At 39.1% G+C, this 20,700-nt stretch overlaps 1 protein-coding gene, 1 long non-coding RNA gene and 1 other non-coding gene across 5 annotated transcripts in view; 2 read left to right on the top strand and 1 right to left on the bottom strand.

The window, feature by feature from the left end:
• Positions 1-9,130, bottom strand: part of PDGFD (platelet derived growth factor D) — a 266,713-nt gene extending 257,583 nt beyond the window's left edge. The window contains exon 1 of one of the 3 annotated variants that reach the window (XM_043481507.1): positions 8,550-9,130. In XM_043481507.1, the coding sequence (XP_043337442.1) occupies positions 8,550-8,673 (124 nt within the window). In that variant the 5' untranslated portion in view covers positions 8,674-9,130. The remainder of the gene's footprint in view (positions 1-8,549) is intronic. The other 2 variants (XM_043481506.1, XM_043481504.1) reach the window with 2 other exon arrangements.
• On the top strand, positions 8,356-19,231 carry LOC122449655. The gene is made up of 3 exons (XR_006271991.1): positions 8,356-8,434; positions 10,652-10,756; positions 19,087-19,231. It is a non-coding gene; the product is annotated as an uncharacterized LOC122449655 (long non-coding RNA).
• TRNAA-UGC lies at positions 11,938-12,009 on the top strand. Its single transcript has one exon. It is a non-coding gene; the product is annotated as a tRNA-Ala (tRNA).
• Positions 19,232-20,700: the final 1,469 nt, after the last annotated feature.

Raw genomic sequence — 20,700 nt, 5'->3', positions numbered from 1 at the left:
TTGGACAAAAACTAAGATCCTCTAGAGACTAACAGTGAGAAAAATGAAGGTCAGAGCCTTGAAAACATACCAGTATTTAAAGGGCAGACAGGAAGATGAAGACCCAGCCAAGAAGACAAAAAAACACAAATAGGTAAAGAGCACTCAGGGATATGAGGGAAAGTATCTATGTGGTTATTCAATGTCATATTGCTATAGTTAGAAGTATTTTGCTTTTTAAGATATTATGTTTATCACATGTATATGTGCATGTGTGTGTGTGTTTTAGTCACTCAGTCATGTCCAACTCTTTACGACCCCATGGACTGTAGCTTGCCAGGCTCCTCTGTCCATGGGATTCTCCAGACAAGAGTACTGGAGTGGGTTGCCATTTCCTTCTCCAGTATATGTGCATATCTACCTCCAAAAAACTGCAACTGGAGAGCTAGATAGGTTTTACCATGAAGTTATTTTTTAATTTCAAATGTTCTTTTTTATATTAATAAGATCCCTATCTTAGTCTAAGATTGTTTCCACTTCTTTCACTGTTCATAATAGTTACACTTTTAATAAGATACACTTTTAAAACCTTCTCTAATCTTGCTTCTCCAAAGAATCTAAAATAAGTACTGTGTTAAGTTTGGCTGTATTTCTATCACTATTTCAAACTTACATTTAGAAGTAGTTAAGGCAAAGGGGGCTAGTGTGAAACCAAAGGAAGAAATCATTTCTAGAAGAGACCTGCCAATCACAGAGGAGACTACAGATCATAGTGACCTCAGCCGGAGGGGTAGGGATGACTTCAAATTGCAGTGAGTAAGGGAGACATGAAGCAGAGACAATGAGGCATGGTGAGACTGAGGAAGTTTATATGGTGATAAAATGGAAAAAAAAACAAAAACTTTTTTATATAAAAAATATTAAAACAGCTTTTATATGCTGTGGGAGAATGCAAAGACACTTAAACATATGTGTTGGCTAACAGGAAGGAGCCAGTAAGAAGAGAAAGTTTAAATACAAAAGAGCAGCAAATTCTGAGTTTAGGGCGTGGGTTTGAAGGAGTCAGAAGGAGGCAGAATCCCGCAGAGGACAAGAGCACAACGCCCTCAAGCACAACTTGACAGAGTGTGACTTGTGAGAACATTGCTGCCTCCCTGACCCCAACAGGGTACCAGCACTAAACCCAGTTTCACACTGCTGTTGCTTAGCAACTACACCATTTGCTGAAGCATCAGCTGTGTTCAACCGAATCAATAAGAAGATAAAGATATAGACATATCTTTATCTATCTAGAATAACCTGAAGTTAATTCAAGTTATTCCAATCCATAGTAATGCAGCTGTTTTTATTTTCCAGCCAAAGAGCTAGATTTTGCATTTCTCCCTAAATTCTGTTTCTATAGGATTCATTTTTTCATCATTTCATTCATTTCATTCGTTATTTCAACCTAAGAGGCATGTAGATTCTCTAATTCAGCAAACTATAGCCTGAAGGCTCACTGCCTGTTCTTGTAAATTAGAGTTTTACTGGAACACAGCCACACACATTCATTTATGTTCCCTGGTGGCTCAGACAGTGAAAGCGTCCACCTACAATGGGGCAGACCCAGGTTCGATCCCTGGAGAAGGAAATGGCATCCCACTCCAGTACTCTTGCCTGGAAAATCCCATGGACAGAGGAGCCTGGTGGGCTACAGTCCATGGGGTCGTAAACAGTCGGAGACGGCTGAGCAACTTTGCTCTTGCTTTTATGGCTGCTCATAATGGCAGAATTGTTGAGTAGTTGCAATAGAAACCTCATAACTTTAGGAAAGCCTAAAATATTTACTATCTGGCCCTTTGTAGAAAAGAATCAGCCAAACTGCTTCTAGTCCAACCCATAAACTGTTTTTTCCAAGTAAAATACGCAAGAAGATGTGCTTTCTGTGTCTTCCTTCAAGTTATTAAGAATTCTGGATTTAACAGGGTCTAACCCACAAGGCAGATTAAAAATTCCTGTTCCCCTTCCTCTTGTTTAGCACAAGTCTGTTAGTTATCACTAAAAGAATAAGAACAGTTCATTATTATTACCTAGACTACAATTGTTCTTTTCCACAAAGCTGTCATAGTGAGTGCTGTCAGTCTTCTGGATTAAATCCAAATATACCTCAGCTAATACCATGTCCAATTTATGATCCTGATAAACCTACCAAATATACAATCTAAACTTTCCTTTATGATTCAAAAACATTCTCTAAAAATCATCAGTCTTACTAGGCTGTAATATAGTATATCCCTGGTGACATACAGAGATAGGTTAAACACCGTCTGGGCTGCTATAAAAATTTTCTACAGACTGAGTGACTTAAAACTACAGAAATGTATTTCTTACAGTTTGAGAGGCTGGGAAGTCCAGCAGATTCCATATCTTTTTGCTGCCTCCTCACGTGGCATACAGAGAAAGGATGTGTCCGGGATCTCTTTTATAAGTGATCTTTTATAACTAATCTCATTCATGAGGACTCTGCTCTTGTGATGTGATCAAATCCCAAGGACTCCACCTCCTGAAATCATCACATTGGGGGTTGGGCTTTTAATATACAAATTTGGAGGGGACACATCCCTTCAGTCCATTCCAAGCTGGAACTACTTTCATCTGACTCAGTTAGAAACCTAAGCCAGCTGTGCCTGCTCAGGTCTTATGAACGCTTTTCAAACCCTGAAAAAAAAAATAGGAGGAGGCAGGAAACTACTAGCGGTCCCTTCCCACCGCTAACAGTGTGAGTATATTGAGCCAGTCCTGTTCCCTCTTCTGACGCCACACTCAGGCTGTGATGTGGACATGGGGGCCACACGTGAAAGTGAGACAGAGCTGCCCGGAAGCAAAGGAAAAGAGCATCTAAGTTTCTACCATGGGACTTTGTGAACTCATTTACACACGATGTGATACAGATATGGATTCTTTATTTTAATTTTTTTTTTAATTGGCAGACAACTGCTTTACAGAATTGTGTCAGTTTCGACCAAACATCAACTTGAATTTGGTTTTTAACTGGATTTGTTGCACATTTATGAGCTCATTTGGTTTCATTTTACATAGCTGAAGCTGCTGAATAGTGAATTCTGTAAAAGCACGCAATTGCTGTATTGCTTATTAAATGTCTCAGCAAAACGCTGAACTTATCAGCAGCTTCTCATACTGGGTCTGAAATGACTCGCTTAAAACTAATATGGCACATTCAACCCATTCTCAGAGCCCGCACTTAGGCATTGTGTCACTGAGCTCCTTCAATCCAAAGGAGGCTTGCCAGATTTAAAAACTCAAGAGTCCTAATATGCAAAGTTTCAAATCATGTTTGGCTTATATTTATAGGAAAAGCATTGCACCCAAAACTGACTGTCTTTACACTTTACAAAAAGTGTTCAAGTAAAAACTTCCAAACTTGGTAAAAGATCACTCTTCATAACGAAAGACAGTTCATGGGCTGTGACCTCCCCGTCTGCACATGGCACAATCACAAAAAAACAGTATTAACCCATCAAAATTGAAGCGAATGTATGAATGTCAGCACATCTGGGTGAATAGCAAAGATATTACTGTATGCATCATCAATGCTGGTAAGAAGTAAGGCACGCTTAGTCCTTGTTCTGAAAAAAAATTCCTGGAAGAAAGTATTTCTTCCCGCCGGTGCATGTGTGCTTTTGAGTGTCTCATGGGCTTATTTCCCGATTTAGGACTTGCATTTGGTCCTGAAATACAGCACAGGGAGCCAGAATATTTCTGCTCAGCATTTGTCTTGGATTCTTTCCTTTTACTATTATGTATCAACCTCTTGTAGCATTTTGTTGAAATGGTCCTTCATGTAAAAGTTACCTAAAATTTTCCCTTATAAAATCGCATAAATTCTGAAATGTAGAAGTTGGAAATAACTTAAAATGTTGTCAAACACTAACCAGGTCACTTTTGTGATTTACATTACCCTAATGAGACCTCAGATCCAGCTAATAAAATCTAACATCTAGTGTGCTTAGCTACTCAGGGGCTTCCAGGGTGATGAGACCTCAGTGATACTCAGGTTCTGAGAACTGTAAATTTAGAAATTTCAGACTAGGCTCCTATTTTAATATGAGCAGAATTTTACTAAAATGTTCAGCTAATGCCTTTTTACATTAATCATATCATATCAGCAAAGAAAGCTCAAGAGTAAGTTCCAGAAGGAAAATGATTGGCACTATGACTCAGCTGTCAAGGACAGAGACACAAATGTCCACATCCTCCAGACCCTCAGAATGACCGGATTCTCTGAGACCACGTATACTCAGGAATCCCATATAAGTGACTCTGGGAACACTGCTTCACTGTTTGACCCTATTGTACTAAAACAATAACATTTTGCTTTCATTTGCTAAAAGGGAAAAACCCTGTATTCCAAAATCACTGTCATTTAATGAATTAGTATAGCTGACAGCCTTACGGCATCTTTCACTTCACTATATATCTATATATCTACATGTAGATATAGAGTGAAGATATAAATACAGAAGAATATCAGCTTTATCACTAATCCAATTCTCAGCTTTCACTTTAAAAGTAACTTGGTTATATTCTCAGGCTTGTGCTCAGTTATCTCCCAGTCTTTGCTACTCCATGGATGGTAGCCTGCCAGGCTCCTCTGTTTCTGGAATTTTCCAAAAAAGAATACTAGAGAGGGTTACCATGGCCTCCTCCAGGAGATTTTCCCCAACCCAAAGACTGAACATTCATTTCTTGCTTCTCCTGCATGGGCAGGTGGAGTTTTTACCCCATGCCACCTGGGAAGCCCAATTTGTTTATATTACCCTCTGTTTTTTCACCTTTCCCTTAAGCTCTGGTCTTTGAATCAAAGTCAATGTGCTGTCATCAATGAGGACAACAGAAACTGATGCTTAAAGAAACTGTTATTTAAGAAATAAGCTTGACTACTTAAAAACAAACAAACAAAAAAAAATCTAAGACCGCAATTGCTAAAATTGTAGGCCTCTCTCTAGATAATGATAATAGACAATACACAATTCAAGTCCTGGTGTATTAACCAAGCAGAACTATATTCAGAATCATTTGCCACCAACACCTGTACCTTCTGAAAGCAAAACAGGGTCAAGAAAATGAAGAATACATCTGTAATCTTAACTGCCTAAGCAGGAAGCTCTATCTAGTTAGATTTAAAAATAAGTAAGCAATACTGTCAGTTAATTGCTACCTTCACACTTCTTGGTTCACGCTCTGAGAAACACCAGTTGTGGCCAGCTATTCTAACAAAAGCACCAACTGCACAGACACTAAAATAAGAATATGCAGATGCTATTGCTAAAGGCAGATCTTCTCTGTGTCAAGAGGTGGATCAGGAATGGGTATCAAAAGTAAGTCATTTTGAGAAAAATAACAAATATGATATAAAGAAGCATAGATATTCAATCAAGCACTGCCAACTATTACATTTTAATTTTTTTCCAGCCAGAGAACCTAGTTTCCTCCTGGGGACAGAGACCAAATTCAACCACCAGCCTCCTTGGGTTACCTTTAGTCATTTGGCAAGCGCTGGCAAGGGCTCTCCAGACATCCCTTTTAAAGCAAGAATATAGAGTGATAAAGAGTTCTGGGAGGCTAGGATACTTCAGCAGAGAGGCCTCTTACAGTGAGTAGATGGAGATTATCACTTCTTCACACTTTATCTCCCATTCATTTATTAACTACTCCAGTTATCTGGAGCTCCTAGGTACAGGGAGATCAGAAAACAAGATTTTTGTATCAGGCTGGACAGGATCCAACAGACCTCATGCCAAGGACTGGGGAGGCCTGTCCTCTGGGCTCCCTTCTTAGTCCCAACATTAGGTGGCAGCTGACAGGGTCAGCAGGGACAAAACCATGGCACCCAAGCATAAAGACGGTTCCATCACTGGATGGTGGTTTCAAACCCCTATCAAGGGCCACATCTAATCTTTTGTTGTGATTTCCTACTTGTAATCTGAGGGTCAAATATTCTCAGGACCCTAAATTAATACTTGGAAACACTTATCTTCATCTTTCTCCTTATTGTATCCTCTGTGTGTGTCCTCCCCAAACTCACACCCTGTTTGAATCGGATCAAGAATATTGTCCTCTGTAATGAGCCACTAGGGAACTTTGAGAGAGCAAGTTTAAAATGTCTCAGATCAGAACAAGGATTTAATTTATTAAGTTATTAACTTCTCTGGTCAGCTCAGCTGTTGCCTTTAAAATCTCTCACATGATGTCTAGACTGTATCAAAACCCCTTCATTATTGCTCTCACCAAAATGCTACGAAGTGTCTGTCAATCTTTTCTTCATTACTGCCCCTCCCCTCGTTAATGAGTCTTTTTAGACATGTTTCCACATATACTCTCTATGAATTGTTAATACTACAGATACACTGTATATCTGTTTATATGCACTGGCCCTTTGGAAGACCACAAACCGCTGTAATATATAAAACTTTTTTTCACCACCTAAGATCCAATTACATTCCCTTGGGGTAATATTATTATTATTTTTTCTGAGAAGGTGTGTCTATAACACTTAAGCTGCCATTTGAAAATTCCCCAATCTAAGAACCCATTATGTGTTAATTATTTTTACTCTGTATACAACATTTTACTTTTAATCCAACTATCTTTCCCCCTTTCCTAGCCTTCTTTATAAATGAGATTGACAGTGAGGAAAGTATTGAGCAGTCTGAACTAATCAAAATGTGTGTGTGTCTGTTGTAATTACACAACAGTTCTAGTTCAAATATGAAGGAATAAATCCAGAGAAATTTTCAAATTTTAATAAATTAAAACATTAGCACTTTTCATATAGACTAGATAGATGTACAGAGTTTAACAACAATAAAAACAAAGAGATATGAGCTGTGAGACTTGGTTTTAAAAGTCAGAATCTTGGGTCAATGGGCAGCGGTTACATATTTTTCATTTTCTGTCCTTGACTTCTTGTAACTGATACTTGGGAAGTTAAGGATTGCAAAATTAAGGCTATGAAGTCATGCAAATTATAAATGGCATTTTACTCTATGCAGCTGAAAGGGCACATGAAGTGCAAACATTAACAAATCTAAAAACTCAATGAGTAGAAGAGTGTCCCTGGTGGAAACATTAATCAGTGAAACAAAACTATAAACATTTAGTCGTGAGCCTAAACCTTTTAAAATTTTTATTTAAAAAATGTGTTAAGAGGAAGGCACTGTTAGCATATTTTACATAAAATGCTATAATAAGGTAACTAAAATATTGGATGACCTTCTGTCTAAAGGTGACTCTGTGGTTTCCCTATAGCCCCTCCACTTCAGATGACTTCAACACACTGAAATCCACAGTCTCCTTGCCATCGGAAAATATAACAAAGTTTTTGTTTGCTTGTTTCAAAGCTCAGAAGCTTTTTAGTGATATCCAAACTAAGGACATGCCAAGAGAGAAACTGATCATAAGAAGGCTAATATGAATTTACCAGCAGTCAAATGCTGCCAGCTCAAAGAGTGAATGAAGCCTTTAAGAATAGCTTGGTGAGCTCCTCAGGGGACGTGTCAGAACTTTAAGCAGAAGGAAAGATATATCTGACGAAGGGATAACAAAACAAAACAAAAAACCCCTCTGGGTTAGTTCAGGTAGGTGGTGGAAGCAGCTGCAAATTATTGGCAACATAAGCTATAGTTAAGAACTGAGGAATACATTAACTTCAGATCTTGGTGGAGGCCCAGATAGCAAACTCAATTAAAATCACTGGCCTCCAGTGGCCCAGGTGTCTTCCCTAAAAGGAAAACAAGCAAGCCTTTTTGGGACTCTGCTTAAGACTTGCCTGTTGAAGGAGATTTGCTTCTTGCAAACAGTTGGAAAGACCTCTATGAAAGAAAACTAACAGCAGGAGTCAGGTCCCTCTGAAATACAGATGAAACTCCAAAAAGCATTTTCTCCCAAATTCTGAGTTTCTGAGCCATGCTGAACTCCATTGGGAAAGTCACTCTGGGGATGAACGGGGCAACAGACTGCGCACCTGGCCTCTCAAGATAAATAATACATAAATAAACGGTCCCTATGCTCCAGCTACCATTTCCTCTGAAACGAATCATTCCCTCTCCTCCCACTTGAAAAATAAAAATAAATCACCCAGAGAAGGCCACTCTTGAGTCCGTCCACCTATCACAAATGCCCCATCTGTTTCAAGTCCAAAAGATTAAGAACCTGAGCATGGGGAGGCGCAGCCTGCGACTTTTTCCAGCTCCGAGGTCCTGGATCAGTGGACGGATGGAACCGAAATGACTTCTCTGGGGTCCGGGAGATGAGTCACCGGGGTTCTCCAGTCCTCTCCAGGCACACCGCCTTCTACACCCACAGTCCCATTCCCAGGAAGGGGCTCTCAGGGATGGAGGCAAGCACCACACCTCTCTTCCTCTTCTGCACCCCCTCCCACACACACGCCACTAAGGTTCGTAGGAAAGAAACCGAAGGGGCGGGGGGTGGGGGGAACCACAGTGATGACAACCAAAAAAGTAATTATTTAATTCAAAAAAATAAAATAAAATAACATCCGAGTCTCTTACCATCTCGCCTGAGGTTGGCGTTACGCAAAGCTTTGATAGATGCGCTCTGCGGGGTGGCAGAAGTGTCCCGGTAGCTGCAAAAGTTTGCGCAGACTAGCGTGTAGACAAGGATGAGCCGGTGCATTGGGATCAGAGACCCGGGGACAGCGTCGCTCCAAGAAAAAGCCGGGACAGGCTCCCGGGACGCGCGCCCGCGCTCGCTGGCCCTGGCCTCCGCGCTAGTCGCCGAGCTCTCCGCAAACTTCCTGCATGCCGCGCTCTCCGCGCGGGGGGTGGCCGCACTTCCTCGTGGCGCGGAGAGCTGATCAATGGTGACGGGACAAACAACAGGTTGACGTTTGTTCGCCCCCTCCGGTGGCCGACAGCTGCAGCACAGGCGCCCGGGCGCCGAGCGGAGCAGCAGCGGCCCCCGCCCGCGGCGGCGCCCCGGGCTGCGCGCACTCGGGCTCCCCGCCGCGGCGCGCCAGGCTCCCGGGCCGAGCCCAGCGCCGCCGCCCGGCCTGGCCGGACGACCCGGGACGCGACTCCCCCACCGCGCGGGGCTCGGCACTACACTTCAGACCAGACAGGCGAGGGGAACCAGGGAGCGGGGGGCTGGGAGGAAATGCGAGAGGGCGGCGGAATCACCCCAAGAAGTGGCTCCTGCCTAGTGATGGGGTCGGGGAGGGGCGGAATTTGAGAAGGGCTGCCGTTGGAAAGTTGTCCTTTACAATAACCAAGATCAGATTTTGCCCAGTCAAGATTTTGCTAAGTGGAAAAAAAAAAAGGAACAACTCAATAGCAAGGAGCTTGATTTTCATCTTTACTTTGAACCCTAGTGAGGTGAAAGTCACTCAGTCGCATCCGACTCTTTACCGACTCTTTACAACCCCATGGACCATACACTCCATGCCCAACCCAGGGATCGAACCTAGGTCTCCAGCATTGCAGGTGGATTCTTTACCAACTGAGCCACAGAAATCCCTTGAACTCCAGTAGGTGTGGCCTTCGCCAAAGCCAAGTTGCTCAGTCGTGTCCGACTCTTTGCAACCCCACGGACTGTAGCCCACCAGGCTCCTCCATCCATGGGATTTTTCAGGCAAGAATACTGGAGTGGGTTGCCATTTCCTTCTCCAGGGGTTCTTCCTGACCCAGGGATTGAACCCAGGTCTCCCGCATTTCAGGCAGACGCTTTACCGTCTGAGCCTCCAGGCCGAGTCGAGGATAATTTCTCAGAATGAAACACATCGTGTGCTGGGTGTTAGGGTTGCATGTGATGAAGTGTAACAGTAAATTGTCAGGGGTGTTTGCATGTGTCCCACCACCTGCCTCCTGCACTGTAGAAAGATCTAGAAATTGGGTGGGGTTGGGCCAGTTGAGACTGGCAAAGTGAAGAAGTTGAGGGGACATTGTCTTCATGGTCCACAAAGAGAGGCAGGGTCATCCAGGCCTTGAGGCCACATACTCTGAGTATGTGGAAGCGCAGAGGTGCAGAGGAAATGCCCGTGGATTCCAGGAACTTCTAAATCATGTCTATAGCCCCCAGGGGTAGGGGACTATATTTGGAAAAGGAACAACGAATCAAGGCTCGGCTGGTCACTAGGTTTCTCACCTTAAGTCATTTGAGCTCCTGAGCCTCAGTTTCTTTACTTAAAAAAAAAAAATACAAAAGGAGAGTAGTCATTCTTAAGTTTGCATGGTTTTGGTGATAGTTATATGAAAGAACTTTAGTATTTTGTTTTGTTGTAACTGAATCCAAATTCAAATTTATTTAATTTCTTAGCTGCTCAAGGATGAGATCTAGAAGAGACATTTTCCATTCTCTTTCAGGCCTTTCAGCTCCTGAAAGTTGGGGGTGTGAGGATATCTCTATATATAATATTCATGTATAGAGAGAGCCAGAAGCACTAAGAAGCCTAGGAAGTTCAGGAAAATTAAACTCTAGATTACACCATCCAAGCCTGACTAGAATATATGTGTTCTTTCTACATACTCAGAAATTAATGTGGGTTCATCTCTTGGCATTTTTGTCTAAACAGTGTTACAAACTGTGGGTTAGTGCATTGTGAAATAAAATTCAAGACCAGCATTATTTTTTTTTAATTGACATTTTTGTTTTTAAGAGCAATTTTAGGTTCACAGCAAAATTGAGAGGATGATACAAAGATTTCCCCTGTGCCACCACAGAAGCATAGCCTCCCAGACTAGCATATCTACCCACCAGAAAGGTACAGTTGCTACAGTTGATGAACTTGGTACACTCTTGGTTACATATGGTACACATAAAGTTTACATCATGGTTCGCATTTGGTGTTGCACATCCTGTGGGTTTGGTCAAATACATCATGGAATATTTGCCATTAAATATTGTGTATTTGCCAATATTCACACCACATTCATCATTATGGTATCATACAAAGTATTTTCACTGCTCTGAAAAATCCTCTGCTACAGCATTATTTTTTTAATAAATAGAATGGCATACAATAGCTTAGAAATTTAATTATCAGGGTTCATTAGAGACAATAACATTGCATTGTTTCATGACTGTGTTGTTTTATAGGTACACAAACATATAGGGATATAAAAGGTATTTCTGTGGCACATGATCAAAAAGTTTGTATTCAATAAGTCACTTGGACAAGAGGTCTCAAAATATAAACAATCCCTGGAAGAGGGACCAAGAAGGGACTTAAAACCTAGACTGGCATTCAGTCATTTATTCACCCAGCAAGTTTTATTTAAGCATTAGTTATTCCCTTTTTCCATGCTCTAGTCTAAAAACTCTTGGGATAAGATAGTGAACATGAGAAAGAAAATGTTTGCTTTCTTTGAGCATACATTCAAATGGATGACAGATCATAAACAGGCACATATATGTATTAATAAGAGAAGAGGATTGGAGACTGATGGGCTGGGGGTAATTAAAATATATGATGCTACTTTTAAAATGTGGTTGGAAATGCTCATTAAATTTCACCCGTAGCTTCTGACATAAGAATATAGGAAACATGAGAAAATGTACAAGTGGTTTATGTTTTTATGACTAAGTATAAAAATGGTAAAGAGGTTTACTTATCTAAATAACTTATATGAAACATTGAATTTAAAATATTCAAAGTAGTTTTGTCCAAGATACTAAATCTGTGCTGTCTCAGTCAGTCAGTTCAGTCGCTCAGTCGTGTCCGACTCTTTGCGACCCCCTGGATTGCAGCACGCCAGGCCTCCCTGTCCATCACCAACTCCCGGAGTTTACTCAAATTCATGTCCATCGGGTTGGTGATGCCATCCAGCCATCTCATCCTCTGTCGTCCCCTTCTCCTCCTGCCCCCAATCCCTCCCAGCATCAGGGTCTTTTCCAGTGCGTCAACTCTTCGCATGAGGTGGCCAAAGTATTGGAGTTTCAGCTGGGGATGTAGCTCAGTGGTAGAGCACATGCTTTGCATGTATGAGGCCCCGGGTTCGATCCCCGGCATCTCCAGAACAAGTGCTGTCTCAAGGCATTATTAATTCATAATGTCAGATAATTACCTGAGAATAGTAAAGGGTGTCACACATGATCAATATATTCTTCATTTCTAATGTTGATAAATACCCCCAATCAACTACAAAACCAAAAATTAGGCACCAGAGACTAACCAATTATTTTGAATCTGGTTTTCAGTATTACCTAACAATTAATTTTTCATTGGTGGTCCAGTGGTTGAGAATCTGTTTGCTGATGCAGGGGATGAAGGTTCAATCCCTGATCAGGGAACTAAGATCACAAGTGGCCCTGGGCATCTAGACCCAGAAACCACAGCTGCTGAGCCCTTGTGTTCCGGAACTCGCATGGGTGTGCACCACAGCTAGAGAGAAGCCTGCAAGCTGCAACAGTAACAAAAAGATCCTGCCAGTCACAACTAAGACCCAAGGCAGCCAAAAACAAGTGAATGATTTAAAAAAAAAAATCCTTGTAAATTATGTTGACTATATCAACTAAGGTATCACTATACATAGAATAGAACTTAATAAAAATATATTGAGAGAATGGGAAAGGTCTGTTATCAAGATAAAATTGTACCAACTTATTTTTTACATGTATTCTAAACTAACTTATCAAAATATTGAATGTCAACACATTTCAAATGTCTATGTGTCAGTTAGAAGAATGAGGCCCCTCAATGTAAACAGATTTATAAAATTTACTCCTATAGTGTTTATAATAATGTAAATCATCTATTTTATGTTTATTTGACTTTTGATGGCATTTAAGTATAAAAGAAACCTATGTTATCTAGAAAAAAAATTTTTTCAAATGAAGGCAACTAATAATGTTATTGTTTTAGTTACTAAGTAGTGTCTGATTCGTTGTGATCCCATGGACTGTAGCCCACCAGGCTCCTCTGTCCATGGAATTTCCCAGACAAGAACACTGGAGTGGGTTGCCATTTCCTTCTCCAGGGCATCTTCACAACTCAGGACTTGAACCTGTGTCTTCTGCATTGGCAGGCAGATTCTTTACCGCTGAGCCACCAGGAAAGCCCAACTAGTGATAGGTAAATGTATTTACCTTTTACTATAAAGTGACATTTATCTCAAATATTCTGGAAGAAGATTTGATAAAAGGGTAGGTTAGAATATGACACTATTTTTAATATCTACTCTTCCTTTGATTAACAGACACAAGAATGGTGTCTCCTATTATATTTTCAAATGCGCTTGGCTTCTTTGACTAACTCATAAAAAACCATGGTGGAAAAGTTATGAAAAGCTGTATGACCTTTCAGAAGCCTTTCATTTCAAGTGAATCACACCAGTGGTGCCTTTAAAAACGAAACATCTACCGACTTTAGATAAAGCCTAATTTATTCAAATAGCACATCCTTTTGTTATTTATCTTCTATTCACTAGATCTCAGAAAAAGTGAAATAGTTCGACATAACATTCCTAATTTCTCCTCTGCTCCTAGACTATTAAACTTAGTCAATATTGAATTTTATGGGGATTATATCCTTTCCTATGAAATGAGAGTATTATACTAGGTTATTAAAAATATCTTTCAGAAATCTGAATGCTTTATTTTTAAAAATTTGCCTTCTCTTATAAATTTTCACCACTTGGTATAAATATGTAGCTTTGTCAAGCTCAAATAAATTTTATTAGTTGTAGAAAATTTTGTTATATACAAGAATAGAAGTTTTCCATTAATTTTAATAAGCTCATGTTTTGATATTTCAATAACTATAATAAAAGGATAACTCAAAGATTGGTTTATTATCTAGCATGAATGCTTACATTTATTTTCAAAATTTTACTTTCATTTAAGGAAATCAATGGTCCAGCTCTATAAAAGCATAGGTAAGGATAAAATGTTTTAATGGTTCAGTTCAGTCGCTCAGTCCTGTCCGACTCTTTGCGACCCCATGAACCGCAGCACTCCAGGCTTCCCTGTCCATCACCAACTCCTGGAGTTTACTCAAACTCGTGTCCATCAAGTCGGTGATGATATCCAGCCATCTCATCCTCTGTCGTCCCCTTCTCCTCCTGCCCCCAATCCCTCCCAGCATCAAGGTCTTTTCCACTGAGTCAGCTCTTCACATCAGGTGGCCAAAGTATTGGAGTTTCAGCTTCAGCATCAGTCTTTCCAATGAACACCCAGGACTGAACTCCTTTAGGATGGACTGGTTGGATCTGCTTGCAGTCCAAGGAACTCTCAAGAGTCTTCTCCAACACCAGAGTTCAAAAGCATCAATTCTTCGGTGCTCAGCTTTCTTCACAGCCCAACTGTCAAACCCATACATGACTACTGGAAAAACCATAGCCTTAACTAGATGGACCTTTGTTGGCAAAGTAATGTCTCTGCTTTTTAATATGCTATCTAGGTTGGTCATAACTTTCCTTCCAAGGAGTAGCATCTTTTAATTTCATGGCTGCAGTCACCATCTGCAGTGATTTTGGAGCCCCAAAATATAAAATCAGCCACTGTTTCCACTGTTTCCCCATCTATTTGCCATGAAGTGATGGGACCGGATGCCATGATCTTAGTTTTCTGAATGTTGCGCTTTAAGCCAACATTTTGAGTTTCCTCTTTCACTTTCAACAAGAGGCTTTTTAGTTCCTCTTCAGTTTCTGCCATAAGGGTGGTGTCATCTGCATTTCTGAGGTTATTGATATTTCTCTCGGCAATCCTGATTCCAGCTTGTGCTTCTTCCAGCCCAGCGTTTCTCATGATGTACTCTGCATATATGTTAAATAAGCAGGGTGACAATATGTAGCCTTGACGTACTCCTTTTCCTATTTGGCACCAGTCTGTTGTTCCATGTCCAGTTCTAACTGTTGCTTCCTGACCTGCATATAGGTTTCTGAAGAGGCAGGTCAGGTGCTCTGGTATTCCCATCTCTTTCAGAATTTCCCACAGTTTATTGTGATCCACACAGTCAAAGGCTTTGGCATAGTCAATAAAGAAGAATTAGATGTTTTTCTGAAACTCTCTTGCTTTTTTGATGACCAAGTGGATGTTGGCAATTCGATCTCTGGTTCCTCTGCCTTTTCTAAAACCAGCTTGAACATCTGGAAGTTCACAGTCCACATATTGCTGAAGCCTGGCTTGGAGAATTTTGAGCATTACTTTACTAGCGTGTGATGTGAGTGCGATTGTGCGGTAGTTTGAGTATTCTTTGGGATTGCTTTCTTTGGGATTGGAATGAAAACTGACCTTTTCCAGTTCTGGGCCACTGCTGAGTTTTCCAAATTTGCTGGCATATTGAGTGTAGCACTTTCACAGTATAATCTTTCAGGATTTGAAATAGCTCAACTGGAATTCCATCACCTCCACTAGCTTTGTTCATAGTGATTCTTTCTAAGGCTCACTTGACTTCACATTCCAGGATGTCTGGCTCTAGGTGAGTGATCACACCATCGTGATTATCTGGGCTGTGAAGATCTTTTTTGTACAGTTCTTCTGTGTATTCTTGCCACCTCTTCTTAATATCTTCTGCTTCTGAAGGGAACGGCAAACCACTTCATTATTCTTGCGTTGAGAACCCCATGAATAGTATGAAAAGGCAAAATGATAGGATACTGAAAGAGGAACTCCCTGGGTCAGTAGGTGCCCAATGTGCTACTGGAGATCAGTGGAGAAATAATTCCAGAAAGAATAAAGTGATGGAGCCAAAGCAAAAACAACATCCAGTTTTGGATGTGAATGTTTATGGAAGCAAGGTCCAATGCTGTAAAGAGCAATATTGCATAGGATCCTGGTTGTTAGGTCCATGACTCAAGGCAAACTGGAAGGGGTCAAACAGGAGATGGCAAGAGTGAACATCGACATTCTAGGAATCAGCGAATTAAAATGGACTGGAATGGGTGAATTTAACTCAGATGACCATTATATCTACTACTGTGGGCAGGAATCCCTTAGAAGAAATGGAGTAGCCATCATGGTCAACAAAAGAGTCCAAAATGCAGTACTTGGATGCAATCTCAAAAATGACAGAATGATCTCTGCTCATTTCCAAGGCAAACCATTCAATATCACGGTAACCCAAGCCTATGCCCCAACCAGTAATGCTGAAGAGGCTGAAGTTGAATGGTTCTATGAAGACCTACAAGACCTTTTAGAACTAACACCCAAAAAACATGTCCTTTTCATTATAGGGGACTGGAATGCAAAAGTAGGAAGTCAAGAAACACCTGGAGTAACAGGCAAATTTGGCCTTGGAGTACACAGAATGAATCAGGACAAAGGCTAATAGAATTTTGCCAAGAGAATGCACTGGTCATAGCAAACACCCTCTTCCAACGACACAAGAGAGAACTCTACACATGTACATCACCAGATGGTCAATAGTGAAATCAGATTGATTATATTCTTTGCAGCCAAAGATGGAGAAGCTCTCTATACAGTCAGCAAGAACAAGACTGGGAGCTGACTGTGGCTCAGATCATGAACTCCTTATTGTCAAATTCAGACTTAGATTGAAGAAAGTGGTGAAAACCACTATACCATTCAGGTATGACCTAAATCAAATCCCTTATGATTATACAGTGGAAGTGAGAAATAGATTTAAGGGACTAGATCTGATAGACAGAGTGCCTGATGAACTATGGACAGAGGTCCATGACACTGTACAGGAGATAGGGATCAAGACCATCCCCATGGAAAAGAAATGCAAAAAGATTGTCTGAGGAGGCCTTACAAATAGCTGTGAAAAGAAGAGAAGTGAAAAGCAAAGGAGAAAAGGAAAGATATTCCCCTTTGAATGCAGAGTTCCAAAGAATAGCAAGGAGAGATAAGAAAGCCTTCCTCAGCGATCACTGCAAATAAATAGAGGAAAACAACAGAATGGGAAAGACTAGAGATCTCTTCAAGAAAATTATAGATACCAAGGGAACATTCCATGCAAAGGTGGGTTCAATAACAGACAGAAATAGTTTTAATGGTAGAAGGAAATAATAGAAGAAATACAGTTGACTAAAATTATGACAAATTTAGAAAAAAGATATAATTATCCCTGACACTTTAAGATACATAACAAAATGATTTTGACCTATGATTTGCCTCAAAGTAATGGATTAAACTCTGTATTCAAAATAAAAAGATGTTTGAATATTTTAGGTGCCTAAGAATAAAATTAAATATTTATAAGTTGACAAATTTTGGTGCATTTTTAAATAGTTCTGCTGATTTTAAAGATCTGGAATACAGTAATGGTTGTATATTATTTTATATCAAGTATGTGCAAAATATATTATTAAATTTTATTGACTCATCAAAAAATAGAACACCATTTTAAACTGATCAAATGATTCTTTTAACAATAAAGTTATCTGTTAAACTCATATTTTTAACCAACTTATTTGTTATGTGTATCACATTTATATTTTTATTCCCATTATTATGAGAATTTAAGTGTATTTTCTCTAGATAAGGATTAAAGAGGAATTAAATCACTCTGGAATAAAGGGCTGTTTGGAGGACTGAAACTTGTGGGTTTATTTAATTTGCTTCAAAGCAGCATTAATCTACTCTTTTCAATTACTGATGAGGGATCCTGTGTCCTGAACACCGTCTTTCCACAACAGGCCATGGCATTGAGATCCTTCTCGTTAAGTATTCATCTTTACAACTCTGCCTTCAGTGACACATGCTAACTCTATACCATCAAACACATGAAAACTGGTAGTGATATTTCTTTCTACTTGATAGACTCAACTGTGGGCCTATTTCTATTTTCTGCATCCTAACCTGAAGAAAATCATGGTAGCAATACATGGCAATTCAATCCTCAGATGTGCTCATTTTAAGCTACACTTTGTAATTTACTTTATATACATACATACATATATATATATACAAACTACATATTGTTCTGGGTTTCTAAATAACAATGTCAAATGCATTTGATGTAAGGCTGATACATTTTGAGCACTAGGTCCCAGATTTGATATTTTAAAATTAGTGGTTGGTGAGACTGTCAACTTGACTTTTTGAAAACCATTCAGTCAGCCAGGTAGGGTTGGAGTTCTGTTCTGCCAAATATTAGTTTACCTTTACTTCAGTGAGTTAACCAGAGGTACAGTTTAATAGAATGAGTCACTGAATTACACATTTATCATATTAAAAAAATCCCCACAAATCTATAATTCTTTTTCAGTTTAGTTATATTTTTATGTCCATTTATCCATTCTTGGGCTACATTATCTAAATTTAAGTTTTCAAAGACAAATGTGTTGTCTATACAGCAGGATTTCTTCCTTAATTGATCTGGGATGTCTGCCAGTCTCCTTCAGAATTCTGCACTTTTATCTTTATGAGATTGGCTTATAGCCATTGCATTGTTATTCTTTAAGTTTTCCTCTTACCTTGCTATTTCTTGAGCAAAAAATTGTCATTCAGGTCTTTAAATGTTCCCTTGGTTGACTGAGAGCTTAATTCAATCAAGAAAATATATATATATATATGTTTTATATTTATGTCTCTTGGGACTCCATATTATACATTTATTCTTCTTTTCTTTTCAGTGGATCCAATATTGAATTTATTAATAAGATGATATTTAAAATTTGAGTAAGTATTTAGCTCTTGTTAATGACCAGATTCTTTCTTTTTTTGTCTTTTCCACTACTTTAATTCATCTGCTTTTAAGAGTTTGAGATCAAGGTCTTTTTTTTTTCCCTTTAAAGCCTTTCAATTTCAGATAGTATTTGCTTCTTTGTTTAAGCTCCATCTGCATTTGTTTGTTTATCGGTCCTGACACCTGACTTGCTTGCAGGATCTTAGTTCCCTCACCAGGAACTGAACCCATGCTGTCTGCAGTGGAAGCACAGAGTTCTATCCACCAGACCACTAGGGAATTCCCAACTTCAACTTTTGTATTCTAAAACCTTAGTTATCTTATCAGAATCCCCTCTTTATGTTTAGTCTACTAAAGTAAATAAAATTACACAGTAGAAGAGAAATAAGTGTTGAAAGTGTTGTGCAAAAGGAATACTTTGCATAACTAACTTATACTGAAATAAATCACATCACTAGACACTGACCCTGATTGTTCCTTTTTTTTTTTTTTTTTTGCAGGCACAAGAAATTTGTTTCATGAAGAAAGACTGGCAAACTCCCTCATTTGAAAAATTTAAACTTCTACAAAAAGAGACTGTTTTGATGAAGGATAAACAATATTCACTATTGTGAATAAACAAATTTCACAATAAACAAAATTCACATCAGCAGAATCTTATATTTCAGTATTGCATACTGACTGACTAATTAAAGAATCCTCAAGTTACCCTAAAGTATAACATAATATGGCATCTTTGAAAGGTCATGCCTTATGTTCCATGATTATATTTGCTTTAGCATAGGCCATTTTGAAAGTAATGAAAAGTTATCGATGGTCCAAATTACTTATTGTGTTTTCCTATTTTAAGTAGGCTACAGTGGAAGTTAAAAACTTTTCAGGAAGCTTTGAAGAAACAAGCAAGCTCAGTGTATTCATGTACAATAATCAATGAGATGCAGTTTCAAGAATGGACTGGATAACATGAAAAAAATAAAATAAAAATGTGACAAAAAAGGATGTGGGAAGCCAGAGGAAAGAAGTGAAGGTGAAAAAAGAGTCTGTCCAATTATAATCCGTGTGCTATATATTACATAAGTGCAGACAAACTAATATTTGTACTGATGAAGGTACAAGAATAGTGAAGTATCTGTGTAGAAATCATTTCTTAAGAATTATAAAAATAAAGGCTTGAAATGAGTGGGAGTGTAGGAAGAATTGAGGTGGGGTGAGGGTGCAGAGAGACCTAAAAAGTACCTTCAAGTACTTGAAGATGTGAAAATCTATTATATGGTAGAGTAACTAAACTTTCTCTTTTATTCTATGTATAGAGGTAATGGATGGAGTTTAGCAGAAGGCACATTCCAACTGATACACCATATAAGCTGACCTGTTTAAGAGTGGAATGAATTGAATCTTGAGACAGAAGTTGTTTTGTTTTTAAATTACTGAAAATGCTATCATGGGAACTGCATAAATATTCAGAATTTTGAAAATGGATTTGCTTCATTAAGGAGGAATTTTAAAGGACTTAACCTTTTTTTCAAACTCTAGGATTTATAATTCTATGATCACATTTCTCTCAAGATTATTTAGTTTTTGAACAATAATCCTATCATATACATAACAGCTGGGAATTTTTAAGAGTTCTATTTCAGATCCATTTCAAAAGTTTTCAGTTTTTAGAAGAGTTTTGTAGATTCCCACTAAGGCACAGCAACATTCTTAATGCATATACAAGAATGATAAGGCATATACAAGAATGATCTTATATTGAGAATAAAAAAAGGCATATACAAAAATGATCTTATATTGAGAATAAGGCATATACAAGAATGATCTTATATTGAGAATAAAAAAAAATGCAGGTTGCCTTTCTCCTTAATCTGGCCAGAATCTTGAATAGTGTCATGGCTACATATATATTTTCCCTAATGCATTAAAGTTAATGTGATTGTTTTTGTAGCACAATATGGTATCCAGTCTCATCACTTCATGGCAAATAGATGGGGAAACAATGGAAACAGTGAGAGACTTTATTTCTTGGGTTCCAAAATCATGACAGATGGTGACTGCAGCCATGAAATTAAAGATACTTGTTATTTGGGAGAAAAGCTATGACAAACCTAGATAGC

Source organism: Cervus canadensis, chromosome 11 (assembly GCF_019320065.1).
Source record: "Cervus canadensis isolate Bull #8, Minnesota chromosome 11, ASM1932006v1, whole genome shotgun sequence".
Classification (NCBI taxonomy): Eukaryota; Metazoa; Chordata; class Mammalia; order Artiodactyla; family Cervidae; genus Cervus; species Cervus canadensis.
This window is presented reverse-complemented; position numbering and strand designations above follow the sequence as displayed.